The 26,984-nt window shown below is 56.6% G+C and overlaps 2 protein-coding genes across 2 annotated transcripts in view; one reads left to right on the forward strand and one right to left on the reverse strand.

Annotated features, from left to right (window-relative positions):
- The window catches only part of THEMIS2 (thymocyte selection associated family member 2), a 35,372-nt gene extending 20,243 nt beyond the window's left edge, over positions 1-15,129 (forward strand). The window contains exons 3-6 of the mRNA XM_075908698.1: positions 406-816; positions 7,068-8,119; positions 9,047-9,224; positions 12,797-15,129. Of these exons, the coding sequence (XP_075764813.1) occupies positions 406-816; positions 7,068-8,119; positions 9,047-9,224; positions 12,797-12,894 (1,739 nt within the window). The 3' untranslated portion in view covers positions 12,895-15,129. The remainder of the gene's footprint in view (positions 1-405; positions 817-7,067; positions 8,120-9,046; positions 9,225-12,796) is intronic.
- A 147-nt stretch (positions 15,130-15,276) lies between these two features.
- On the reverse strand, positions 15,277-26,152 carry RPA2 (replication protein A2). The gene is made up of 9 exons (XM_075908702.1): positions 25,997-26,152; positions 24,718-24,821; positions 20,900-21,001; positions 20,649-20,762; positions 19,534-19,608; positions 18,563-18,676; positions 18,189-18,296; positions 17,651-17,745; positions 15,277-15,925 (listed from the first exon to the last, which is right to left on the reverse strand). Exons 1-9 carry the CDS (start codon positions 26,133-26,135, stop codon positions 15,841-15,843), a joined length of 936 nt encoding a protein of 311 aa, XP_075764817.1. The 5' UTR covers positions 26,136-26,152; the 3' UTR covers positions 15,277-15,840.
- Between the last annotated feature and the right edge of the window lie 832 nt (positions 26,153-26,984).

Here is a 26,984-nt window from a genome sequence, read left to right on the forward strand (position 1 = left end):
GCTTGTGGGGCGGGCTGTGGGGTGCTGGGGCGAGGCTGATTGTGGGGCGAGGGGCGAGGCTGCTTGTGGGGCGGGCTGTGGGGTGCTGGGGCGAGGCTGATTGTGGGGCGAGGGGCAAGGCTGCTTGTGGGGCGGGCTGTGGGGCGAGGCTGCTTGTGGGGCGCTGGGGTGAGGCAGCCCCTCACCTAGACGCTGCAGGGATCTGGGCGAGGCCCTGGCTCCATGGAGGACCCTGGCTCCCGGGCTGCCGCCTGGCCAGGGTTTCCTGGGACCGTCCTTTGGGGCGTCTGTCCGGGGAGGCCGGCCCGGGGCTGGAGCCCACGGCCGGCTGTCTGGTGATCCGGGCTCTGACCCGCCCCAGGCCCGGCAGCCCCGCTACCACGAGCTTCCTCTGACCTCTCGCAGGGCGTTTCCAGCCCAGCCCAGCCCCGCTGCCCTCCTGCAGCCTGCGGGAGCTCGCCAGCACCCTGCCAGCGGGGCCCCGGGCCGCGTCCTTCTCCTTCACCTCGGCGGCCGACCTGACTGTGGACAGGCAGCTTGTCCCCCAGGGCCAGCCCATCCGCCTGCTGTCCGTGGACGTGCACCGGGGCCAGGAGCTCGCCAGCTGCGTGACCGCCGGGCGGGACGGGCAGCATCGCTTCTGCCTCCCCTTCTCCCTCCAGGGCCAGTTCTCTGCCCACTGGGAGCCGCAGGGCTACACGCTGAGCCAGGTGCTGCAGTCGGACGTCCTGAGGGGCCAGCGCCTGGACTGCCCGGCCCTGCCTGGCCGCGCCCTGCGCCTCTGCCCCGTGTACGAAGTGGAGGGCATCATGCACCGTGAGTCCCGCCCGATGCAGCCGGGGCTGCCACGCGTGGGAGTGGGACGGGGCAGAGGGAACCAGCTGGTTGGAGCAGTGTCTGTGTTGGCCCCGGCGCCGGGAGTCCCGGGGGGGGCCCAGCCCTTCTCTTGTGCCGGGGGGGGGGGGCAGCTCTTCTCTTGTGCGGGGGGGGAGCCCAGCCCTTCTCTTGTGCCGGGGGGGGGGCAGCTCTTCTCTTGTGCGGGGGGGGAGCCCAGCCCTTCTCTTGTGCCGGGGGGGGGGCAGCTCTTCTCTTGTGCCCGGGGGGGAGCCCAGCCCTTCTCTTGTGCCGGGGGGGGGGCAGCTCTTCTCTTGTGCGGGGGGGGAGCCCAGCCCTTCTCTTGTGCCGGGGGGGAGCCCAGCCCTTCTCTTGTGCCGGGGGGGGGGCAGCTCTTCTCTTGTGCGGGGGGGGGAGCCCAGCCCTTCTCTTGTGCCGGGGGGGGGGCAGCTCTTCTCTTGTGCGGGGGGGGAGCCCAGCCCTTCTCTTGTGCCGGGGGGGGGGGCAGCTCTTCTCTTGTGCCCGGGGGGGAGCCCAGCCCTTCTCTTGTGCCGGGGGGGAGCCCAGCCCTTCTCTTGTGCCGGGGGGAGGGCAGCTCTTCTCTTGTGCCCGGGGGGGAGCCCAGCCCTTCTCTTGTGCCGGGGGGGGCCCAGCCCTTCTCTTGTGCGGGGGGGGGGCAGCTCTTCTCTTGTGCCCGGGGGGGAGCCCAGCCCTTCTCTTGTGCCGGGGGGGAGCCCAGCCCTTCTCTTGTGCCGGGGGGAGGGCAGCTCTTCTCTTGTGCCCGGGGGGGAGCCCAGCCCTTCTCTTGTGCCGGGGGGGGGCCCAGCCCTTCTCTTGTGCGGGGGGGGGGCAGCTCTTCTCTTGTGCCCGGGGGGGAGCCCAGCCCTTCTCTTGTGCCGGGGGGGAGCCCAGCCCTTCTCTTGTGCCCGAGGGGGGGGCAGCTCTTCTCTTGTGCCCGGGGGGGAGCCCAGCCCTTCTCTTGTGCCGGGGGGGGGCCCAGCCCTTCTCTTGTGCGGGGGGGGGGGCAGCTCTTCTCTTGTGCCCGGGGGGGAGCCCAGCCCTTCTCTTGTGCCGGGGGGGGCCCAGCCCTTCTCTTGTGCGGGGGGGGGGCAGCTCTTCTCTTGTGCCCGGGGGGGAGCCCAGCCCTTCTCTTGTGCCGGGGGGGGAGCCCAGCCCTTCTCTTGTGCCGGGGGGGGGGCAGCTCTTCTCTTGTGCCCGGGGGGGAGCCCAGCCCTTCTCTTGTGCCGGGGGGGAGCCCAGCCCTTCTCTTGTGCCCGAGGGGGGGGCAGCTCTTCTCTTGTGCCCGAGGGGGGGGGCAGCTCTTCTCTTGTGCCCGGGGGGGAGCCCAGCCCTTCTCTTGTGCCCGAGGGGGGGGCAGCTCTTCTCTTGTGCGGGGGGGGGGGAGCCCAGCCCTTCTCTTGTGCCCGAGGGGGGGGGCAGCTCTTCTCTTGTGCCGGGGGGGAGCCCAGCCCTTCTCTTGTGCCCGAGGGGGGGGCAGCTCTTCTCTTGTGCGGGGGGAAGCCCAGCCCTTCTCTTGTGCCCGAGGGGGGGGGCAGCTCTTCTCTTGTGCGGGGGGGGAGCCCAGCCCTTCTCTTGTGCCCGAGGGGGGGGCAGCTCTTCTCTTGTGCGGGGGGAAGCCCAGCCCTTCTCTTGTGCCCGAGGGGGGGGGCAGCTCTTCTCTTGTGCTGGGGGGGGAGCCCAGCCCTTCTCTTGTGCCGGGGGGGAGCCCAGCCCTTCTCTTGTGCCGGGGGGGAGCCCAGCCCTTCTCTTGTGCCCGAGGGGGGGGGCAGCTCTTCTCTTGTGCCGGGGGGGGAGCCCAGCCCTTCTCTTGTGCCGGGGGGGAGCCCAGCCCTTCTCTTGTGCCGGGGGGGAGCCCAGCCCTTCTCTTGTGCCCGAGGGGGGGGCAGCTCTTCTCTTGTGCGGGGGGGGAGCCCAGCCCTTCTCTTGTGCCCGAGGGGGGGGGCAGCTCTTCTCTTGTGCCGGGGGGGAGCCCAGCCCTTCTCTTGTGCCCGAGGGGGGGGGCAGCTCTTCTCTTGTGCCCGAGGGGGGGGCAGCTCTTCTCTTGTGCCCGAGGGGGGGGGCAGCTCTTCTCTTGTGCCCGAGGGGGGGGCAGCTCTTCTCTTGTGCCGGGGGGGAGCCCAGCCCTTCTCTTGTGCCGGGGGGGAGCCCAGCCCTTCTCTTGTGCCCGAGGGGGGGGCAGCTCTTCTCTTGTGCGGGGGGAAGCCCAGCCCTTCTCTTGTGCCCGAGGGGGGGGCAGCTCTTCTCTTGTGCCGGGGGGGAAGCCCAGCCCTTCTCTTGTGCCCGAGGGGGGGGGCAGCTCTTCTCTTGTGCGGGGGGGGAGCCCAGCCCTTCTCTTGTGCCCGAGGGGGGGGGCAGCTCTTCTCTTGTGCCGGGGGGGAGCCCAGCCCTTCTCTTGTGCCCGAGGGGGGGGGCAGCTCTTCTCTTGTGCCCGAGGGGGGGGGCAGCTCTTCTCTTGTGCCCGAGGGGGGGGGCAGCTCTTCTCTTGTGCCCGAGGGGGGGGCAGCTCTTCTCTTGTGCGGGGGGGGAGCCCAGCCCTTCTCTTGTGCCCGAGGGGGGGGCAGCTCTTCTCTTGTGCGGGGGGAAGCCCAGCCCTTCTCTTGTGCCCGAGGGGGGGGGCAGCTCTTCTCTTGTGCCGGGGGGGAGCCCAGCCCTTCTCTTGTGCCCGAGGGGGGGGCAGCTCTTCTCTTGTGCGGGGGGAAGCCCAGCCCTTCTCTTGTGCCCGAGGGGGGGGGCAGCTCTTCTCTTGTGCGGGGGGGGAGCCCAGCCCTTCTCTTGTGCCCGAGGGGGGGGCAGCTCTTCTCTTGTGCGGGGGGAAGCCCAGCCCTTCTCTTGTGCCCGAGGGGGGGGGCAGCTCTTCTCTTGTGCTGGGGGGGGAGCCCAGCCCTTCTCTTGTGCCGGGGGGGAGCCCAGCCCTTCTCTTGTGCCGGGGGGGAGCCCAGCCCTTCTCTTGTGCCCGAGGGGGGGGCAGCTCTTCTCTTGTGCGGGGGGGAGCCCAGCCCTTCTCTTGTGCCCGAGGGGGGGGCAGCTCTTCTCTTGTGCGGGGGGGGAGCCCAGCCCTTCTCTTGTGCCCGAGGGGGGGGCAGCTCTTCTCTTGTGCGGGGGGAAGCCCAGCCCTTCTCTTGTGCCCGAGGGGGGGGGCAGCTCTTCTCTTGTGCGGGGGGGGAGCCCAGCCCTTCTCTTGTGCCCGAGGGGGGGGGCAGCTCTTCTCTTGTGCGGGGGGGAAGCCCAGCCCTTCTCTTGTGCCCGAGGGGGGGGGCAGCTCTTCTCTTGTGCTGGGGGGGGAGCCCAGCCCTTCTCTTGTGCCGGGGGGGAGCCCAGCCCTTCTCTTGTGCCGGGGGGGAGCCCAGCCCTTCTCTTGTGCCCGAGGGGGGGGGCAGCTCTTCTCTTGTGCCGGGGGGGGAGCCCAGCCCTTCTCTTGTGCCGGGGGGGAGCCCAGCCCTTCTCTTGTGCCGGGGGGGAGCCCAGCCCTTCTCTTGTGCCCGAGGGGGGGGCAGCTCTTCTCTTGTGCGGGGGGGGAGCCCAGCCCTTCTCTTGTGCCCGAGGGGGGGGGCAGCTCTTCTCTTGTGCCGGGGGGGAGCCCAGCCCTTCTCTTGTGCCCGAGGGGGGGGGCAGCTCTTCTCTTGTGCCCGAGGGGGGGGCAGCTCTTCTCTTGTGCCCGAGGGGGGGGGCAGCTCTTCTCTTGTGCCCGAGGGGGGGGGCAGCTCTTCTCTTGTGCGGGGGGGGAGCCCAGCCCTTCTCTTGTGCCCGAGGGGGGGGCAGCTCTTCTCTTGTGCGGGGGGAAGCCCAGCCCTTCTCTTGTGCCCGAGGGGGGGGGCAGCTCTTCTCTTGTGCTGGGGGGGGAGCCCAGCCCTTCTCTTGTGCCGGGGGGGAGCCCAGCCCTTCTCTTGTGCCGGGGGGGAGCCCAGCCCTTCTCTTGTGCCCGAGGGGGGGGGCAGCTCTTCTCTTGTGCCGGGGGGGGGAGCCCAGCCCTTCTCTTGTGCCGGGGGGGAGCCCAGCCCTTCTCTTGTGCCGGGGGGGAGCCCAGCCCTTCTCTTGTGCCCGAGGGGGGGGCAGCTCTTCTCTTGTGCGGGGGGGGAGCCCAGCCCTTCTCTTGTGCCCGAGGGGGGGGGCAGCTCTTCTCTTGTGCCGGGGGGGAGCCCAGCCCTTCTCTTGTGCCCGAGGGGGGGGGCAGCTCTTCTCTTGTGCCCGAGGGGGGGGCAGCTCTTCTCTTGTGCCCGAGGGGGGGGGCAGCTCTTCTCTTGTGCCCGAGGGGGGGGGCAGCTCTTCTCTTGTGCCGGGGGGGAGCCCAGCCCTTCTCTTGTGCCCGAGGGGGGGGCAGCTCTTCTCTTGTGCGGGGGGAAGCCCAGCCCTTCTCTTGTGCCCGAGGGGGGGGCAGCTCTTCTCTTGTGCCGGGGGGGAAGCCCAGCCCTTCTCTTGTGCCCGAGGGGGGGGGCAGCTCTTCTCTTGTGCGGGGGGGGAGCCCAGCCCTTCTCTTGTGCCCGAGGGGGGGGGCAGCTCTTCTCTTGTGCCGGGGGGGAGCCCAGCCCTTCTCTTGTGCCCGAGGGGGGGGGGCAGCTCTTCTCTTGTGCCCGAGGGGGGGGGCAGCTCTTCTCTTGTGCCCGAGGGGGGGGCAGCTCTTCTCTTGTGCGGGGGGGGAGCCCAGCCCTTCTCTTGTGCCCGAGGGGGGGGCAGCTCTTCTCTTGTGCGGGGGGAAGCCCAGCCCTTCTCTTGTGCCCGAGGGGGGGGGCAGCTCTTCTCTTGTGCCGGGGGGGAGCCCAGCCCTTCTCTTGTGCCCGAGGGGGGGGCAGCTCTTCTCTTGTGCGGGGGGAAGCCCAGCCCTTCTCTTGTGCCCGAGGGGGGGGGCAGCTCTTCTCTTGTGCGGGGGGAAGCCCAGCCCTTCTCTTGTGCCCGAGGGGGGGGGCAGCTCTTCTCTTGTGCCGGGGGGGAGCCCAGCCCTTCTCTTGTGCCGGGGGGGAGCCCAGCCCTTCTCTTGTGCCCGAGGGGGGGGCAGCTCTTCTCTTGTGCGGGGGGGGAGCCCAGCCCTTCTCTTGTGCCCGAGGGGGGGGGGCAGCTCTTCTCTTGTGCGGGGGGGGGGAGCCCAGCCCCAGACCAATCAGGGTCTGTGGGTGGGGAAGCATGGATGTATCCTGGCCCCACCCCTTCTGTCTGAGACCCCGCCCCTTCCAGGGCAGCCGGGGCCACATTAAAAATTTCGGAAGTGGCCACTGGTCAGAAATCATTGCCCACCCCTGCGTTAGCAGCTGACTCTGACCCGGCTGAAATCTGCTGGGGCTGACGAAGCTGCAGCCCCAGTGCTGGCGAGGGCCTGGCCTGGCAGCGCATCCCTGGTCCATCCATGCAGGCGGGGGGCAGGTGGCAGCCCTGCACAGCTCACTGAAAGGGACAGTTCTGGGTTCCCCGGGTCGCCCTCGGCCAGGGAGCCCAGCAGGCCCCTTGGGGCCGCTCGCCTGAGCATCTGCACAGTCTGTAGCTGACATTCTGGCTACTCACATAGGTGGGGCCACGGGTACCACGACCTGTCGCCCTGAGCCCTGCCCACGGCTCCCCACGGGCGACTGGCTGTCCATGGGGTCTGTGCAGCACATGGCCATGGCCTTGGCCGTGCCCCCCAGGCCCCATTCGCATCTGCTGTCTCACTGGGCTGTCAACATGCTTGTAGCCACGTGGGCTCCACTGGCGCTCGCAGCTGGAACTGTCCTAAAACGCCGCAGCCCAGAGCGCCACTGGCCTCAAACACCACCGCACCCACTTCCCAGGGCTGGTGCCATTGGGCCTTGCCTTCAGGCCCAGCCCAGGAGGCTGACCGTGGCCACGGGGAGCCCGTCACAGGGAAAGCCCCATCACTTGGGAGTGGCAGACGGGTCTCTGTGCACGGGGGCCAGGGAGACACGACACGCAATGTGCCCGTGTCCCATCAGTGGCACAGGGCCCCTGTGGGCCAGTCCAGCTCGGGAACTTTAGCTCCTGCTCCATCGGCTCCCGGCACCAGAGCCCCTGTTGGTTCCCCGGGGCAGGAGGACTGCTGTCCTGCTGAGACGTGACCAGGGCCTCCTGCCAGAAGCTCAGCCGGGGAGAGCAGCTCTGCAGACTCGGGGTCTCCCTGGCTGTTGTCGGAAACTCGTGGGGTCTGACTCCCAGCTTCGCCGTGCTGGGTCGGGGGGAGACGTGGCTGGGCTGGGGCTGCTGGCTCTCACCGAGGCATCTCCCGGCAGTGCGGAAGGAGGTGGTGAAAATCCCCTCCACCCTGGAAGTGGACGTGGAGGACGTCACCGAGGCATCTCAGCACATCAACTTCATCAAGCCGCTGCTGCTGAGCGAGGTCCTGGGGCTGGAGGAGACCTTCCCCAGGCAGGCCGAGATCCTGGAGGGTCCTGGGTACCCGCCCATCTTTGAGAACGACTGGATTCCCCGCCTGCACAAGGGGCAGAAGATCCAAATCCACGGCGTGTCCTGTGCCTGGAGGGTCCTGGCCTCATCCTGCAAGGGCAGGAAGGGCTCCCGGCACTTCCTGCTCTCCAGCACCTACCAGGGCAAGTTCCGGAGGCGCCCCCAGGAGTTCCCCACGGTCCTTGACCTGACAGCGACTCTGAGGAGCAGCCCGGGCCTGCACGTGGTGGTGACCAAGGACTGCGAGAACCCCGAGGAGGAGCTGCCGTCTCTCAGCGTGGGCGACCGGCTGGAGGTGCTGCGCTTGGCCACGGCCCAGGTGCGCCAGCAGGGGCAGCCCATGTCCATCGAAGTGCTCCTGTGCAGCAGGCACATCGAGGAGGATGAGGAGAGCGAACCGGTCATGCTGCCGCTGCACATGGAAGGCGGCTTCGTGGAAGAGCTCAGCGACAACCGGCGCTACAGCCTCCTCGAGGTCGTGCAGCAGCTTCAGCTGCCCTGCGAGGTCAAGGTGGCCTCCAAGGACCCTTCCCTGGCCAGTGACGTCCTGGGCTCCTTCTCCGCCCTGCGGCTGGAAGCACAAATCACGGAGCCCTTTGTAGTGACCAGCTTGTGCGAGGAGCCGTCAGTGAGCTTCCAGATCCCGCCCCGCTGGCTGGACATGGCCCTGTTCTTCACCGAGGAGCCTGCCCCGGCGCGCGGCCCCCTGACAGACAGCTCCACCGTCGAAGCGCTGGCTGAGTCCTTTTATTTTCATTTGCTAAAGCTGATGCCAGGCAGCGCCGCTCCCCCCCCACGGCCCCCGAAGAGACGGGACGTCAAGGGCAATGCCGGCCCCCAGCTACCCAGCGCCACCAAGAGCCCTGCGAAACCAAAGGTACCGACCTGATCCTTCTGGGGGGGGGGGGGGGGTGCCTCCTTGTGTGGCTGCATGTTCCCGTGTAGGGGGGTGTGTGTGTGATGCCTGAATGGATGCGTGTCTGTCCATGTGGATGCATGTGATATGTGATGCGTGAGCAGATGTGTGTACCCATGTAGATGTGTGTGCTATGTGTGTGCCCATGTGGATGCATGTGATGTGTGTGCAGATGCGTGTGTGCCCCTGTAGATGTGTGTGTCTGTGTGATGCCTGTGTGGATGCATGTGCCCATGCGGATGCATGTGATATGTGATACACGTGTGGATAGGTATGTACCCATGTAGATGTGTGTATGCATGTGGTATGTGATTCGTATGTGGATATGTGTGTGTGGCTGCGTGTGCCTGTGTCATGCTTGAATGGATGTGTGAATGCATGTGATATGTGATACGTGTGCGGATATGTGTGTACCCATGTAGATGTGTGTGCCCGTATGGATGTGTGTGTGTGTGTGTGTGTGTGTGTGCCTGTGTGATGCCGGAATGGACGCATGTGCCCATGTGGATGCATGTGATGCGAGTGCGGATATGTGTGTACCCGTGTGGATGCGTGTGATGTGTGTGCGGATATGTGTATACCCATGTGGATGTGTGTGATGCTTTAGTTGCCTATCCCCCTTCTGGAGGCTGAGCCAGGAACCCCTCGACTGCCCCAGAGGCGGCCTCAGCCAGGCAGCAGGCGCAGGAGGAGCTGGGAAAGGGGAACCCTGCAGAGGCTGGGGGTCCTTGGTGACCACCCTACTTCCTTGCAGGGGTGTCCACGGGGGACAGGTTTCCCTGGGACCGTTCCCAGGGCTTGCGGGCCGTCCACCCTGCTCTCAGCATCTTCAGCAGCCTGAGCTGCAGCCTTTATGTTTAGATTCCGTCTTATTCCCCTTCCCATTAGCCGCTGCCTCATCTGTCCACCTCGCCGCACGCCCGCGAGGCGCCTGAGCTGCCATGCTCCAAGCCCAGGCACGAGCGGCGTCCCCTGGCTGTCCACAGCACCCCGAACGAGTACGCGCCCCATCAGACTGGCTTGCAGAGGACTCCCCCGCCCACCAAACCCTTCAAAGAGGCCAGAGGTGAGACTGTCCTGCCAACGGGGGAGGGGGAAAGAGGGCATTTGGGCCCAGCCAGTCAAAGGAGCCCGGGGCTCCTGACCACCCCAGCTGCTACTGCAGTGGCCAGAGCCCCGGGCTCTTTCCAGCAACTCTGAGGGCTGGTGGGGGGTGCTGCTGCCAGGCAGCACTGAGGGCTGGTTCCCCAGGCCCGCCCCTTATGGGAGCATGGAACCCCCCCCCCCCCACACACACACACACACTTTGCCCAGGGGCCCACAGAGACTCCCAGCTCCCCTACGCCCGCTAGACTTGCTGCTGTAGCACTACGTGTGCGAAGACAATGCTCAGCCTAACGCACGGGGGCAAAACTGTTAGGACTAAGCTGACAAAGCTAAGGCGAAACGTAGGCTGGAAATGTTCCTGATGGCGTGACCTGCTGGGCTGTGACGTGGGGCCCCATTGCTGGGGCTGCAGTATTGGACACAACTCGGAGTGGGAGCCAGGAGCTGGGACTGGGGAGTACTTGACCACTGGAGGTATTAGGGGGCCTCTGCCTCTGCAGCATCAGCTTTCTGGAGCCTACCAACCTGCTTGACCAAGAAAAGGAAAAAGCACTTTGCGAAATGTTGGGCTGCCTGGCACTTTGTCCTGCTGCAAAGGGTTCCCATGGACCCGCTTTGCATTATTAGTAAAATATTTAGTTAAATTGTTTTACCACAAAAATTGGAAAGGAAGAATAAATTCTGACTTTTTTTGCCACTGAGTGCAATAAAATGAACGTGGTCCAGGGTTTTCCCCTCACCACCCTTTTTTCAGTCAGTAATGTTTCAGCTCTTCAACTTTGGAAAAGTTGCCATGTAACAGAATGACAACTTCCTTTCTCCTTTCGTCCCCAGTAACTTTTCTCAAGTTGGAGATTTGACAACTTTCAGAGAAAAGGGAGAAAAAATCGAATCCTTAATTCTTATTCATTTTGCTGCATTCAGTGACAAAATAACAGAGAGAAAAAAAATGGTCTCAAATTATTTCAAAAATTAAAATGAAAATTTTAATTTGAAAATAAATTAAATAACTATTATTTAGAAATGTTTTGTTGACAAAAATATTTTTTTCCATGGGATGTTGTTTTCCACAAAACATTTTCAGCAGAATTTTTTGATCTGTTCTAGTGTCTGAGGGATCCATGTTGGTACAGATGCAGTACTACCAAATGCATCAAGGCCAGGGCATGTCAAACCCCAAATTAGTGAGACCATATGGCGACTATATTAAGAACATAAGAACGGCCGGACTGGGTCAGACCAAAGGTCCATCTAGCCCAGTAGCCTGTCTGCCGACAGTGGCCAGCACCAGGTGCCCCAGAGGGGGTGGACCGAAGACAATGATCAAGCGATTTGTCTCCTGCCATCTCTCTCCAGCCTCTGACAAACAGAGGCCAAGGACACCATTTTATCCCCTGGCTAATAGCCTTTTATGGACCTGACCTCCATGAAATTATCTAGCTTCTCTTTAAACTCTATTATAGTCCTAGCCTTCACCGCCTCCTCTGGCAAGTCTATTCTCCCAAAGGGAAAACCAGACACCTCCGATCTTATCCACGTGTGTGCGGAGTGCAGCATGTGCAAATGTGCACCATCAGTAGAAACAACAACCCTCGCTGTGGGCACTTAGCTGGGTGTCATTTGAATCGCTCCTGAGCAGCTGCACAAGCACCTACCCCATGGAGCTAAGACCTGCCTGCACCAGGTCTTCACAGTGCTGATCCAAGCCCCTCTCTTCACCCATCCCCCCTCCTCTCTCATGCAGGTAGGGCCGGCCTGTGGCCCCCCCTCCACCCACCCATGTGGGCTGGCAATGCCACATGGCCCTTCACCCCACACATGCCCCCAACACCTCACTAGGGGGTCACTCACACGCTGGTTTTTGGCAAACCCGCCAAGTGATGAGTTGTCAAATGGGACGAACGCGTCAGGCTGGCTGGGACTGGGTTTAGAAACGGGTCTATTCTGGCCACAGCGGTACAGCTGCTTAGCATGGGCCACATGGCAATTTTGGCCGTAATGCCTGTGTCTCTGGTCCCGCTGTGTAAAACAGGAACCCTATCCCCACCTGTCACCTCACTGAGGCTGTCCGGGCAAGTGACGTTCATTCTAATGCTTCCTAACGAGAGTGCTCGATTTCGCAACTTTCACCTTCTTTGTTAACATAGTGCAAAAAGGAATCAGGCTCTCGCCTTAATTCAGGCAGCACACGCAGAAGGGGTGAACATGCCTGTGCAGAGAAGGAAGCTATGATCATAGAAGCAAATCTCATGCCTGAGGGTGTGAACCGATCTCTGCCTGGTCTGGAAAGGCTGTGCCTTACCTCCAACAGCACCCGGCAGCTGGTGCTAGGGCCACTGCACTAGTTGGTTCATCATCCCCCTGGCCACTGACTGATGCAAGGCACCAGTTGGGCTGGATCGTTGGTCTGGCTGAGCTCAACACATCCTGGCTGTGTCTACACTGGGCCACTTATTCTGGAAAATCAGCCGCTTTTCCGGAATAAGCTGCGAGCTGTCTACACTGGCCTTTGAATTTCCGGAAAAGCAACGATGCTCTACTGTACAAAATCAGCCGCTATTCCGGAAAAACTATTCTACTCCCGCTCGGGCATAAGTCCTTATTCTGGAACACTGTTCCGGAAAAGGGCCAGTGTAGACAGCCCAGTAGTCTTTTCCGGAAAAAAGCCCCAATCGCGCTCAGGGCTCTTTTCCGGAAAAGCACGTCTACATTGGCCACAGACGCTTTTCCGGAAAAAGGGCTTTTCTAGAAAAGCAGCCTGCCAATGTAGATGCTCCTTTTCCGGAAATACTTATAACGAAAACTATTCTGTTTTAAGCATTTCCGGAAATTCATGCCACTGTAGACACAGCCGTTGTGTTCTTAGCAACACACACCCACACGTGCTTGCTTTGTGTGATGCTCAGGTAAACATGTTACGCTTGCATCAGCTGGTCCCTCAGCACTGGCAGGGAAGGCGAGTCAGAATCTGCCTCTCCAGGGTAGACACGCTCTGGGTCCATCAATGGCTGTTAGCCAGGATGGGCAGGGATGGGGTCCCTGGCCTCTTTGCCAGAAGCCAGGAATGGGCAACAGTGGCGGGATCGCTGTTCTGTTCATTCAGACTGCCGGGCCAGCAGGACCTTGGTGTGACCCAGCCTGGTTGTTCCTGGGCAGTGCTCACCAACCAGTAGATCCAGGTAGATCTTGGAGCCTCTGACAGCTGATACTGATTGGTTTGGCTTCGAGGGTCCCCCTGCTGCTCCTGCTCAGAGCTTCAGAGTCGAGGCTCCTAGGAGCCTCCTGCCTGTAGTGCAAGATGGCGGAGACAGGAGGGAGCTGACATCACTCTGTCCCTCTCGCCCGTACCCCATCTTCACAGAGTGAGGGGCGGGGGCAGGAATATTTGGGTTTGAGGTAGATCCTGGACTGACAAATTCAAAAAGTGATCTTGTGCTTATAAAGGTTGGAGACCACTGCTCTAGGGTGGCTATAGCCCGCCCAAATGCTGTCACAGCACCCACCTGACTTTCTCTTTCCTTGTCCTTTTAGATGCAAATGCCAGTGATGACTCTGACCATGACTATGAACTAGTTGAAGACGACTTTATACAAACAGTTCATAAGATGAAGCAGTTTGTCTTTCACTAATAGGACTCCAGCCTAGAGGCCAGGCCAAGAAGCCAGCCAATGGCCAAACCACTCCCAGATCTTTAACTGAGCAAGGGGAACTTGCAGAAGCTAAATGCAGAGCTGAGTCCTATGAAGTGATTTCCAGCTCCCCTTGCCTTTGAGGTGCAGCCTGAGAAGACAGCAGGGGCCCAGCGGTCACTGCTTCATTGTGCCACAAGCAAGCTCACACATTCCCATACCTGTCCCCTATGTACTAAAGCACAGGAAAGCTAGTCCTGCAGCAGCATGACAACTGGGGTGTGCAGGGCTCTCCTGCTCTAGGACACTTCAGCAGTGACCCCAAGACAAGATGTGTTGGGAACAGCCGTAGGGGCTGCCCAAAAGATTCATCCCATTCTGACCCCGTGAACCCACTGTAACCTGCTGGGATGTGGTGGTGCTACAGGTTCTTTCTACATTTATACTTGGCCCGACCCACTTTAATCCCGAGTTGTAAGGAAGGAGCTGGCAATGCACCCCGCTGGAGCCTCACCTGCATGCACTCGCACTCTGAACGCTTTTGTTTTGGGGTTTACCACCACAGGCCTCTGCCTCATTCAGAGCACAGGTCAGATGCAACAGTGTAGTGAATGAAGCTCCTGTCTGAAGGAGCCCTGCCTTGTTTGATCCAGAAGCTAGAAGGCAGGTAATAGCAAATGAAACAGGGAACATGTAGCTGAAGCAGCTGGCTGCTGTCCCAGAAAACAATTCCACTCCCACCTCTATCTAATAGTTCCTCCTTCACGCTGGGCAAATCACTTAAAAATCAGACTTCTCCGAGAGGGTCACTAAGCCTTCCTCATGCTCTGGGTGCCCAACATGACACACGGGCTCTCTCCTGTCTGTAGTCAGTGGGAGCTGTGAACATACAGGCTGTGTGTACACTGGCATGATTTTGCATAAAAACTTTCTGCTTGTCTACACTGGCGGGGAGTTCTTGCGTGAGGACACGGACGTTCTAATGTAAGAAATCAGGGCTTCTTGTGCAAGAACTATGATGCTCCCCCTCAGGAATAAGCCCTCTTGCACAACTGTTCTTGCGCAAGAGGCCAATGTAGACAGGCAACATGAATTTCTTGCACAAGAACGCCCAATGGTTAAAATGGCCTTCAGAGCTTTCTTGCACAAGAGAGCATCTACACTGGCACAGATGCTCTTGCGCAAAAGCACATCTCTTGCACAAAGGCATATGCCAGTGTAGACGCTCTCTTGCGCAAATACTCTAACACAAACACTCTTGGGTTAAAGAGTATTTGCTCAAGGTCATGCCAATGTAGACATGCCCCAAAGAAATACAAAAGCACAAAGTTCTGAGAAGGAAAATCAGGCCCATGGCATCCACACTTGGGCACCTAATCATTTTGGCCTTAAGCTCTGTTACAGATCACCTTCAAAGTTCTTTACCATTTGGTAATTTGCACCATTCAGATGCTCCAGTAATGAATGCCAGTGGGAAAATGTCTTATTCTGTATGGCTACATCTAGACTGGCATGATTTTCTGCAAATGCTTTTAACGGAAAACTTTTCCGTAAATGCTTTTAACAGAAAAGAGCGAATAGATCAGCACGGACACTTTTCCGCAAAAGCACTTTTTGCGGAAATAGCATCTGTGCCAATCTAGACGTGCTTTTGCGCAAAAAAGCCCCGATCGCCATTTTCGCTATCAGGGCTTTTTTGCGCAAAACAAATCTGAGCTGTCTACACTGGCCCTTTTGCGCAAAAGGACTTTTGCCCGAATGGGAGCAGCATGGTATTTCTGCAAAAAGCACTGATTTCTTACATGAGATTGTCAGTGTTCTTGCGGAAATTCAAGCAACCAGTGTAGACAGCTGGCAAGTTTTTCTGCAAAAGCAGCTGCTTTTGCGGAAAAACTTGCCAGTCTAGACATAGCCTGTAGGTTTTGGATAGGATGCAATAAATAAGCCTGAGGCCCCACACTGAATGAGGATAAGAAGATACGGACTAGGAACCCATGCAGTGAGCATTATCCACTGAACAAGGCATGGAGCCTCTGGAAAAAAAGTCATATAAATAATAATGATGATAGGTAAGCACAAGGGGGCTGAAGCAAAGTTTATATAGGCAACCAAATTCTGGTGTTTCCTAAATATTAGTGTATTTTAATAAAGACAAAAATTCTTGAGCATTATATTTCGTTTGAGCATTATATTTCGTATTCACATTTTTTGTGAAAGTTTCACCCTTTAAAAAAGTTCACTCAAAGGCCTCATGCATTTTCCACGGTAGTGGGAGAAAGTACAGGATCTGTTTATTCAACTCGGGGAAATGCCATCAAGGTGTAAGCTTCTCTGTCTGAGTACCACCCCCTGCTTTCTCTCCTCCACAAAGAGGCATGTCCATTCCAAACTAAAAAGCTTTATTGGAATTATCAAAAGTTTCATTAACAGGATCATCCTGTAATATAAACATTGAAGTAAGAAGTGCAAAAAATAAGAACTATTCTTTATACAGCGGCAGTCTCTCTAAGAACCCCTCATGCAGGCCAAGCTGAGAAGCCATTTCAGAACAATTTGCAAGTGACAAGGCTGGGCACATCCACTTTCCCTCTTACCAGTAATGCTATAAGAGGTGGAAACTAGATGAACCAAGGCTCTGAAGGTTCTTCATACCAAGGTCATTTCTCTCTTGGAACACCTGGTTAAGCTTTAGCCATTCTCTCTCACTTTACTTGAGTCTGGTTATAATAATACTGTTCATTAACTGGGCTGCTCTTGGTTTGAGAGCTCTGGACACTCACAGAGTAACTGCAGCTTTCAAGGGATGTGAGTACCAGAGATCACCTTCTACAGAGAAAAACTTGGTACAGCTACTTTAAGATATGGACAGATAGTGCTGTATGTACAGCACAGATGTGTGCTTGACAGAGTCAAATCCAGTGAGTAGAACAACTCTCAGAAGCACCTTTATTCGGCATCTGTAGATTTATAGTGATCGTCATCCACGGTGGAATAGATGTGTCCCTCGCTGCTCAGAAATTCAACTGCTTGCCTGAGAATGGAAAAAACCATTTCACTCGAGGAAGTTTCTTTCAAGGGTGCACGTCCTCAAATCATTGCCACTGCTTTACTCCTGCATCCCATGCAAGCACCTCCAGAGCCAGCCAAATTACTCCACGTATCAAATGAAATCAACGCCCTCCCTCTGGAAGGGAAGCCTTCATGGTCCACCCAATAGCTTCCGGTTCCTGACAACTATGGGAGGCAAACACGACCACTCAACACTGCTCCACTAGAGGAAGCAGTCATGGTTAGATGGGATACAGAAAATAAATCTAAAATGACATGCTGGGCCCCATACCTTCCCAACCCTCAGAGAGGCTGGATCAGGAAAACAAGCCTGTCCACCTCACTGAATTCTGCCCAATAGCCAGGGTATGCAAGCTGGTCTTCAAATTCAGGTATGTAACAGAAGCAGGCACACTTTCCATACTAATTTCAGCCACAAGTAACTTACACAAACATAAAAACTGTATTCCGAGCGAGACAGCTCATTGGTGCACCACGCAAATCCTCCTGCTGAAGTCTTAAATGTTTAGATGTAAGCCAACATCTCAGGGGGCTGTGGTATTGCTACCCCTACTTCGGTGCAGCTGCTGGCAGCAGCACTGCCTTCAGAGCTGGGCAGCTGGAGAGCAGTGGCTGCTGGCCAGCAATCCTGCTCTGAAGTCACAGCAGAACATAGGAACAAGGCCATTCTTTGGTCAGGGAGCTCTGAAAGCAGCAAGACAGAAGTCAGGGTGACATGGGTAGGGTATTGCCACTCTTACTTCTGCACTGCTGCTGGCAGGGTGCTGCCATGAGAGCTGGGCACCTGGCCTACATTACAACCACCATTCTCTAGCTGCCCAGCTCTGAAGGCAGCGCAGAAGGAAGGGTGACAGTACCATGAGAACCTCCTAAAGTTACCTTGTGATCCCCCTGCAAATCCCCGTTGGGTTGGGACCTCTGATTTGAGAAGCACTCCTCTCCCCTGTGAAATTTGTCTAGTGTAGGGTAAAAGTACACAAAAGGCCAGATTTTACAGTCCATGATGCCTTTTTCATGGCTGCGAATTTGGCAGGCCCTACCTATGTTTGTGTGGAGGACAGAAGGGGAGTGTGTGCAATACTGCGGCAGAGGCACCAAGGGTGCATCGTAAGTAAAGGGGTCAGGATATCGAACAGTTTACTGTAGTGTTGTGCTTGCTTGGATAAAATCACCTTTGAGAGCCTTCCTAGAAACACTGAGTCTTTAACAAGCTCCCTGGAAATCACTTTTAACCCTGATAAGGCCTGAGATGAAGTCACTCTGCGAGAGCTACCTAACAGAGCACCGCTGCTACAGAGAAATCCTATTGTAAATAACGGATGAGAGCAAATATCCCACCAACACTGTGATGACGGAATTAATGGTGCATTGCTACAAAAAGATGTGCTGAGAAAAAAGTAGATTCTGCACCTGAAAAAATTAAGGGGATCTTTGCCTCAACTCACCCACCACGTAGTGAGAAATGCACTGGCTAGCTGTAGCTGCTGGGACTCAGATACTGCCTCACTTAACAGGATGGAAGGAAGAGCAGCTGGCAAGTTACATGATTTGTGTAGCCAAAGTAGAGCGATGGTGCAGTGTAGTTAAACAAGGCCTTTCTCTCACTCTCCATTTGTCAGGCTCTACTAAATAGGTCTGGTGAGGACAGCTTAGGTTTCCAGAACAGCCTTTGTCTCTATACACTTACTTGATTGTTGTCATATTGATGTTATGCAGTTGGGATTTCAGGTCCTTAAGGCTCAAGCCTTCTGGATCAGAGCAGCTTTTAATCAAATTTAACACCTGAGAAAGAAGTTAGACACGGTTAGCAGTCCACTCAGAAGCACAGCCGACCCTTCCATGCCACGTTCCCACAGACTTAAGTAAAAAACCCCCACACAGCATTGCCTACACTCCATACATGTTGCTGTTACTGAGCACAAATGTATTCCTTCCATTTGCAGACTGCGTTTAACTTTTCCTGTTACCAGAGGAGGAGATGTTCCTTCTACACAGGGAGAGCTGAATTCCATTTCCAGTTGCAGCCCACAAGTCTGCCATAAGTTTAGCACCACTAACTGCTTTCAGGCTATGGCCGAATTCCCACCAGACAGTGGATGGATTACAAAGACAAGGGCTTTATGTAGTAACTAAACTTTGATTTGTCCTGTATCACGCTGCATTCAGCATCACTCCGTGGCCATGTTCCCTGACCACCATAGTGGCATGTTACTATTGACACATACCTGACTCTGATGTGCTGTAAGTCCATTCATTACGCTGCTGCCACCTCCATAGCTTGCCATATCACCCGTCCCAAAAGAGCCAAGAGACTGAGGAATTTTGGATGTTGTCTAAAATTTTAAAGTAAGACAGCTGTGGTCTCACAAGCTACTTGCAGGCCACAGTAGTAAGACAGAGTGACCCCATGTCGAGACTGCTGGAGACTGGCAGTACCACAGCGGCAACAAGCTCTCTGGGAGGGAATGACTGCATCACAATCGTGGCAATCAAATGCCTCCACATTAACATCACTTCCTCCAAGGACCTCCTACGGAGACAGCATGGAACACTCTCCTAGGTAAGAGCTGAAGCAAAATCAGGACATACAAGGACGTACCATGATGTTTTTCCTGAGGCCCATATGTGCACTGACGATTTCCAATAAGTGCGTGGTGAACTCATTCATATCTTCCAATGGCATGATCTTAAATGCCACCAGGCTCTTCTTATTCTTTTGGAGAGCAAAAAGGGAAGATTACAACACTAAGAACACATTGCAACCCTGGCCTGAAAGTCCACAGGAACCGGGATGGGAACAGCACTGGTTTCCATAAAATAAGTGACAAAGTTATTCAAGTTAGCCCTAATCTGAAACTTTGCCAGGATCCGAGCTACATTTTATGAATGTGACAGACCATCATGGGAGTCATTTATCTCAAAGAGATACCACCACCACCCTGCCCCCTCCCCCACAGTATTGAACAGACAAATAGCTATGGCTGTCCAGAGCAAAGAAGGAATCCTGGAAAGTCCTGTATATCAGGCTACATCTACACTACAGCCTGGATCCATGCTCTGAGATCAATCCACCAACAATCACTTTTGTGGATCTAATCAAGACTAGGGATGTGAATGGTTAACCGATAAGCACCATCCTTACCGGTGACGAGTACTGGTTATGGTTAACTGGCGGGGGCTGGAGCAGCCCAGAGGGGCTGGGATGGGTAAGGGGCACTCCTGACTCGCTGGAGCTGCCCCATTCGCAGCAATCCCAGCTGGCCAGAGCAGCATGCTGCAGGCAGGGGCACTTCATTCCAGCCGGAGCACTTGACTTAAGGTATGTTAACTCCAGCATCAAATTATGCTGGTTTGTTTAAAATTAAATGGTGCCTCTGAAACTGAGTTTCACCAGAGATCTGATCAAGCCTCGCTGAAGCCAATACAATTGCTAGAGACTGGATGGAACAATTAGGCTCCCAGGTAGGATACAATAGCAGGATGATAGAAGCAGCAAATAGGGACCACCAAGCCTTCAGCAATCACTTCAGCCTTGCTATTTAGTCATACAAGTAAAGAACGGGATTCTACCTGGAATGATCGAAGATGACCAGCCACTTTCACGTACGTTCCTGGAGGCACCACAACATTATCACTCCCCGCCTCCTTAAAGAGAGAGGGGGGGGAGAGGGAGAAAAAAAAAAAAAGATTCTTGGTCCCTGTAGTTCCTTCCCTAATTATTAGCAACATTAAGTTAAATAAAGACACACCCCCTTTTTAAAAGCCACACCTCTTGTATGGAAGATTTTTTAAACCCATTGTTGTTACAAATAACCCCAATGATCACTGTAGCTGAACCAGAGAAAACATACTTCTTTATTTCTGTTTGCTTACATAGGCATTTCATTGCACTGTGGGTATTTTTACACTTGTCAGTAGATGAGCTCTGTTGCAATCGATGCAGTATTGATGGAAGCACTCGCCCATCAATTGGTGTACTCCACTTCCCCAAAAAGCATAAGGGAAGTTGACAGGAGACACGCTCCCTTTGACACAGGGCAGTGTAGCCGCTGCAGTAAATGGATCTAACAATGGCAACTTCAGTTACACTATTCATGTAACTGAAGTTGCATAAGTTCGACTGAATTACTGCGGTAGAGCAGACCTGCTGGAGTCAGTTACACTAAGTCCTTCATACAGTCACTCTGCCCTGTTTCAAAGGTCTCTCATACAGCAGCGAGAGAGAGAAAAGCGTTTTGTAAAAGCTGATGCAAGTGTCAGTCAATGCCAGACTGCATTACTGTATCAGGATGGGAGAGTCTAAAGAAACTAGAGACATGTCTTCGTTTAAGGTAATGTGGTTTCAGTAAAGAGATTCCATCTCTTCAAATGATAAGCTTAGTGCAGCGGCTCTCAACCTTTCCAGCCTACTGAACCTTCCGGGAGTCTGATATGTTAGACACCAGCTGGACAATAATGTTGAGAATGCGGCACTTAAATGGTGGACTTGCGTGCTTAAGCTATGTGAATCTGGGCCGATGTGTCTTCAGTTTACAAAGCAGTAAGTCATCTGGTTGAGTTTACACTCAGATTCTAGTCCTGTTAGTGAGCTTAGTATTTATCTTGTAAATGTAAACTATTTCCTGGACCAAGAATATCAGAATTCATGCTTATTATCTCAAACATAAACCCCAGTTGATGCTTACATCAGTATCAACCCACTGTCTGACATCCATCGGGGCTGCGGTCATGTCATCTACCTTGTAGAGGATGTTGGTTGGAGCTTTTTCTGCTTGTCTGACTATGCCTATGATAACAACCTGCATTGAAAAATAAACTATCAGTTTACTTGGGAAAAACTCATGAGCAAGGAAATTTAAGTTTTACCACTTACACACCACCACAATCCCGCCTGTTCATTTGCACAACAACTTGCCTACCAACCTTTTTCACTCACCTGCGAGATCTCTACTTCTCGGATCTTGAATGTCTCATCAACCTGCTCAGCAGCAAGTAACTGAGAGACTGTACAGGGCACAATATTCTGGGATCGGGATCGCTGCAAAGGAATGTAAAGAAGGCTCAACATTTCACCTTTTGATCTTTGAAAAGCAAAAAAAAAATTAGGAATTTCATTTTTCCACAATTTGTTAAGACTGAAAAATACTTGTTAAAGTGTTAACTTAGGTATTGAAAGCGCTCTTACCTGAATAGTAAAACTGTGTCTCCATAACCTTTGTATGTTTCTTATGAAGCTGGCATACACCAGTAACACTGTTCTAGTTAATTCTCAGCAAAGCACTTCAGATCATCAGAATATAAGAACAGCCATACTAAGTCACACCAAAGATCCATCTAGAATCATTGGGTGGAAGGAACCACAAGTATCATCTAGGGAATGTAACTCCGTGTCAAGATGCAGGATCTGTTGTGTCTAAACCAGGAGTTCCCAACTACCAGGCTGCGGCTTGGCGGCAGGACGCAGCAGCTTTGGGAGCCAGGGCTGGGGTACACTGCCCAATGCCTCCCCTCCTGCAGCGGCTGATGGGAGAGGCATGTCCTGCTCCGCCTCTCAGCCAACCAGTGCTGGGCAGGGGCCGTGTGTCTTCCCGGACACGGAAAAGCGGTTCGCTGCACCGCGGAAGGGCTGCATGGAGCCCTGAATGGCAGCCTTAGAGCATCTGTGACCCAGGCAGCAGTGCTTAGCTGGGAAGCAATGCAGGGCTAGGTGAGGGGGGTGGGGCTACTGCTGGAGGCTCTGTGGGTGGAGGGCTGGCACTGGAGGCAGGGCTAGTACTGAGGGGCTCTAAGGGGTGGGAGACTAACATTGGGATGTCCAGGGTGGGGAGCTGGCACTGGGGGATTCTGGGGGTAGGGCTAATATTGGAGACTGGGGGCTGGCACTGGGGGGAGTCTGGGGGAGTTGGGTGCAGTGGGGCTCTGGAAACAGGAGGCTAGCACTGGACAGATGTAAGGGGTGGGGGGCTGGCACTGGGGGGTTCTGAAGGCGGGAGGCTGGCACTGGGAGTGCAAGGGACTCCAGGGTCAGTGGCTGGTGCTGAGGGGTAGTGGAGGGGTGCAGGGCTATAGGAGTTAGGGCTGGCACTGGGCAGGGCGAGGGGGGGGTTCCAAGGTGTAACCCAGCCCTGACTCCCAGAGCCTCTGCAAAGAGCTAGTTTCAGCTGTGGCAGCTGCCCGCCACTTGGCAACTGCCAGATCTGAAGCTGGCTGTTCACTGCTGGTCTGGGGGCTGGGGCTTTTGGTGGATATTCAATCTGCAAACAAAATGTTACCAATTCACAGATTTTTGGAGAATTGGTTTGCCAGTCAGCAGGATAAAAAAGGTTGGAAACCACTGGTGCAAACTATCCAAAACAGATGGCTGTCTAGCATACTTTGGAAAACCTCTAGTGAAGGAGCTTCTGCAACAGGGGTTGGCAACCTATGGCATGTGTGTCAATTTTCAGCTCAGCTCCCCTTTTTGGAGCCTGCACAGACACGAAGCTTGGAGCACCAGCTCTGGCTTCCAGGTGCACAGGGCAGAGGATAGGCAAAGAAAGCTCCGACTTGTGTCCATACCCGGTGTCCCTGAGAGCTGCCCTGGCTCCCCTTCCACTTCCACAGGGCAGCACAGGGACCTCTCACAAAGCCACAGGATTGAGATCCAGCCCCCACACGTGCACTGCTGCTGCTCCGCTTGCCCCAGCTCCACTAGCATGCAGGGACAGGAACAGGCTACCTTGCCCCTGGGGCCTGGGTGGGACCTTCCCCAAGAAGCTGCCACCATGCGAGATGGGCAGAAAGGACGGGGATGTTGAGGGCTGGGGGGGGTATGAGGCAATGGGGGGGGTGAGAAGGAAGCAATGGAGTGGGCGAGTCCGCCCCCGGTGCCCCAGAGAGCTATCCCGGCTCCCTGCCCACTGCCACCGGATGGCGCAGGACCACACAGAGCCAGGACATCACCACACCCCAGGGCAGGGGTGCGGGAGTGGGGGCCAAGTGTGGGAGAAGTGGGGGCTGGGGTGAGGAGGTAATGGGGGAAATTGGGGACTGGGATGTGATGGGGTCAGGCTCAGAGGGTTGGGGGTTTTTGGATTAGGGTTCCCCCCCCCTCCATACTTGTGTGATACTCAACTAATAGCTCCCCAACCCTGCTATAAAGAAAATATTGAAACCTTCTGTGTTGGACATAAATTAATATTTTACTTTATTTAAAATAAAGTTTGATAAACTAACATGAGAAAGTTAAAATGCTTAATTTGTTTAATAATTTAAATTAAACCATTTTCCCTGGCTGCAGCACTAGCAAAATGGCTCGGATGTAGTTAACAGAGAGTTTCCATTAACAACTGGTGGTCGGTGGAAAGGTTTGCCTTGAGCCAGGTGGTCCACGGACCAAAAAGTTTGAGAACCACTGTGCTAGAGGGTGATTGCTGCCCAGGCTACGGCTCCTGGGCTGGGAGGAAGCAGGGGCGACAGAGGAAAACCCCTATCCCAAGTTTTTCCTGTGATTTAATCTGAATCTGCTCCACTGCAGCTTGGGCCCACTACCCTTTGTCCTGACTTTTGTGGCAAGAGAAAACTGTTTTCCATCTTTTTATGGCAGTCTTTCAAATATTTGAAGTCTGGTATCATGTTCCCCCTCAGTCTCTTTTTTCCCCCCAAACTAAACATACCCAGTTCCTACAGCCTTGCATTCCATCCCTTTGATCATCTTTTTTCTGCAGCCTTTCTATACATTGGTGACCAAAACTGGGCACAGTACTCCAGCTGAGGCTCAATCAGCATCAAACAGAGCAGTACTATCACTACCTGTGACTTGCCTCCTATGCATCTGTTAATGCAGCCTAAAATTGTATTTGCTTTTTTTTTTTTTTTTGAAACAATATCACATTACTGATTCATGTTGTGATTGAGATGTTCAAAGAGATTTACAAACACTGAGGCTGTGTCAGCATTATTGTAACTGAATCTGTGACCAGTTAGTCCCAGAGACAGCTCTAACCATGGTTTGAGTTCACTCACAACTGGTACTCTTTAGAATCACAACAGTCAGTCATGCTTTCCAGTGGCCTAGGCTGGCACACAGCCGTTTTCCTCCACAAGGTATGTTGGCTTTGTTTTTCACTATGTAGAAGGAAACGCCTGAATAAGTTTGTGTCACAGGGATGGCCTGTCTTCCACCTTCCTTACAGCTTACCCTATGCACTCTTACTATCCGTCCAGGTGCATGTCCTTCATGCTCCATTATTCCCCTGCTGAGAACATTTAGGATAGTTTGCCCAATTTTCCCTGATACAAACACAGTAGGCAACATGACAGACAAAGGAATATTTTACACATTCTTCTGATGCGGAGGAAAAAAATGCAGAGCTCAGCCATGTTTGGTGTAACCAGGTTAAGTAGCCATAAAATGAATTACAACTGCAACATTTAATTAAGACACAACATTCTGTGAATAAATATCTATTCTGAGAAGGGAAGTCAAAATACAGTATAAGTTACTTGCCAAAGGTCATAAAACACATTGAGGGAAGGACCAAGGCCAAAACCTAGCTCCTAGGCCACTGTACTCCTCCCATCACTGCTTCCCAATTCAATGTTATATTGAAGCTTCTCTCTTATCCCTAATACCGTACAATTTGTTCTCTGCTGGGAGAGGTATAGATAATCCTTCTCATGACAGCAACATAAAGATCAAAACTCTCATGGGAACCTCCCTAGTGTGACCAGGCACCCAGTTCTCCCATTCTTTAAAACCCTTCCACTACATACCTGTTTCTTTTCTCCCTGGGTGGCTGCTGGAGAGCCAAACCCCCCTGGGGACTGTGTGTATCCACCACTAATTGAAGACCCACCATAGCCACCGTCAAAGCCACCTAGGGTAGGGGGGAAAGAATCACAGTTACTAATACATTGTTGCCAATCCCAAGTGTTCAAAAATCACAAGTTATACCAAATAGTCGTGCAATTAGCTTACAATTAGACAAAATAAAGTATAGTAAATACCACCCAAAATGTACATTATATTACTGAGCTCTTTGGGTCACTCAGGTGTTTTCCAGCAGCCGTATCCAGTAGAGGGAAAGCTGAGACTCTCACATATTCACTTAATTCAAACAGCCAAACTTACATTCTCCCCACCTGTAAGTCTTACTCCCCAGCAGCCTGCATTTTTAACCTGCACTCAAGTCCAAACCCCACCAAAGTTCAAAGAAGGCACCAGAACGCTAAGCTCATGGGGACGCCAGGTCACAGAAAGGGGCAATGCCATAGGGTCAGCGACCTGGCCTCAGCAACCTATAGCGTCTCACAAGGTGAGACACATGCCTCATCGCCCCAGCCCCTCCCCCAACACCCTGCCACCCCCCCCATCGCCCCAGCCCCTCCCCCAACACCCTGCCACCCCCCCAGCCCCTCCCCCAACACCCTGCCATCCCCCCAGCCCCTCCCCCAACACCCTGCCATCCCCCCAGCCCCTCCCCCAACACCCTGCCATCGCCCCAGCCCCTCCCCCAACACCCTGCCATCCCCCCCATCGCCCCAGCCCCTCCCCCAACACCCTGCCATCCCCCCCAGCCCCTCCCCCAACACCCTGCCATCCCCCCCATCGCCCCAGCCCCTCCCCCAACACCCTGCCAGCCCCCCCAGCCCCTCCCCCAACACCCTGCCAGCCCCCCCAGCCCCTCCCCCAACACCCTGCCACCTCCCCCCAGCCCCTCCCCCAACACCCTGCCATCCCCCCAGCCCCTCCCCCAACACCCTGCCATCCCCCCAGCCCCTCCCCCAACACCCTGCCATCCCCCCCATCGCCCCAGCCCCTCCCCCAACACCCTGCCATCCCCCCCAGCCCCTCCCCCAACACCCTGCCATCCCCCCCATCGCCCCAGCCCCCCCCAACACCCTGCCAGCCCCCCCAGCCCCTCCCCCAACACCCTGCCAGCCCCCCCAGCCCCTCCCCCAACACCCTGCCAGCCCCCCCATCGCCCCAGCCCCTCCCCCAACACCCTGCCAGCCCCCCCCCAGCCCCTCCCCCAACACCCTGCCCCCCTACCGTGACCGCTCCACATGGCGGCGGCTGCGGACGCTCCAACAGACGCTCGGCTCCGTCGCGCCTCAAATAACCGCCCAATCGGCGAGCCCGCGGCGCTCCAGCCAATCGGCTCCCGCATGGCGAGGGGCGGCGCCACCATCTCCTTCCGGTGGCCTCCGACCCGCGGACGGAAGCGCCGCCGACGCCATCTTTGCTATTGGCGCCGCCCCCTGAGGTCAGTCAGACACGCTCCTCCCAGCGCTGCGGCACGTGCCGTCGTTAGGCTCCTGGGTTAACGCCTCGTGCGCGGGGCTGGGGCAGCTACTGAGCCGGGCTCGGCCCCGCGTCCCGCTCGCCTGGGTCCCCCGGCGCCAGCCCCCAGGGATCGGGGCCCGGCCCCCCGACGCGCCGCCGCGAGTGAACGTGGGAGGCTCCGGCCGCCCAGGCCCAAGAGCCGTTTGTCCCGGGCGCGGCCAGTCTCCGGGGTGCGGGAGACCGAGGGGCGCTCCAGGCCACGCCCGGGTCTCGCTCCCGGAGCAGGGGAAGCGGCGCGCGCCAAAAGGGGAGTCGCGGTTTGCGAGGAACGTGGCTGCAGACGCGGCCTTACCGCCCCCCCCCACTTCCCGCGGCCTTACCGCCCCCCCCCACTTCCCGCGGCCTTACCGCCCCCCCCCCTTCCCGCGGCCTTACCGCCCCCGGCCCTACCGCCCCCCCCCTTCCCGCGGCCCTACCGCCCCCCCCCTTCCCGCGGCCCTACCGCCCCCCCCTTCCCGCGGCCCTACCGCCCCCCCCTTCCCGCGGCCCTACCGCCCCCCCCTTCCCGCGGCCCTACCGCCCCCCCCTTCCCGCGGCCCTACCGCCCCCCCCCTTCCCGCGGCCTTACCGCCCCCCCCCCTTCCCGCGGCCTTACCGCCCCCCCCCTTCCCGCGGCCTTACCGCCCCCCCCCCCTTCCCGCGGCCTTACCGCCCCCCCCCCTTCCCGCGGCCTTACCGCCCCCCCCCCCTTCCC

The sequence above is a fragment of the Pelodiscus sinensis genome, chromosome 25 (assembly GCF_049634645.1).
Source record: "Pelodiscus sinensis isolate JC-2024 chromosome 25, ASM4963464v1, whole genome shotgun sequence".
NCBI lineage: Eukaryota > Metazoa > Chordata > Testudines > Trionychidae > Pelodiscus > Pelodiscus sinensis.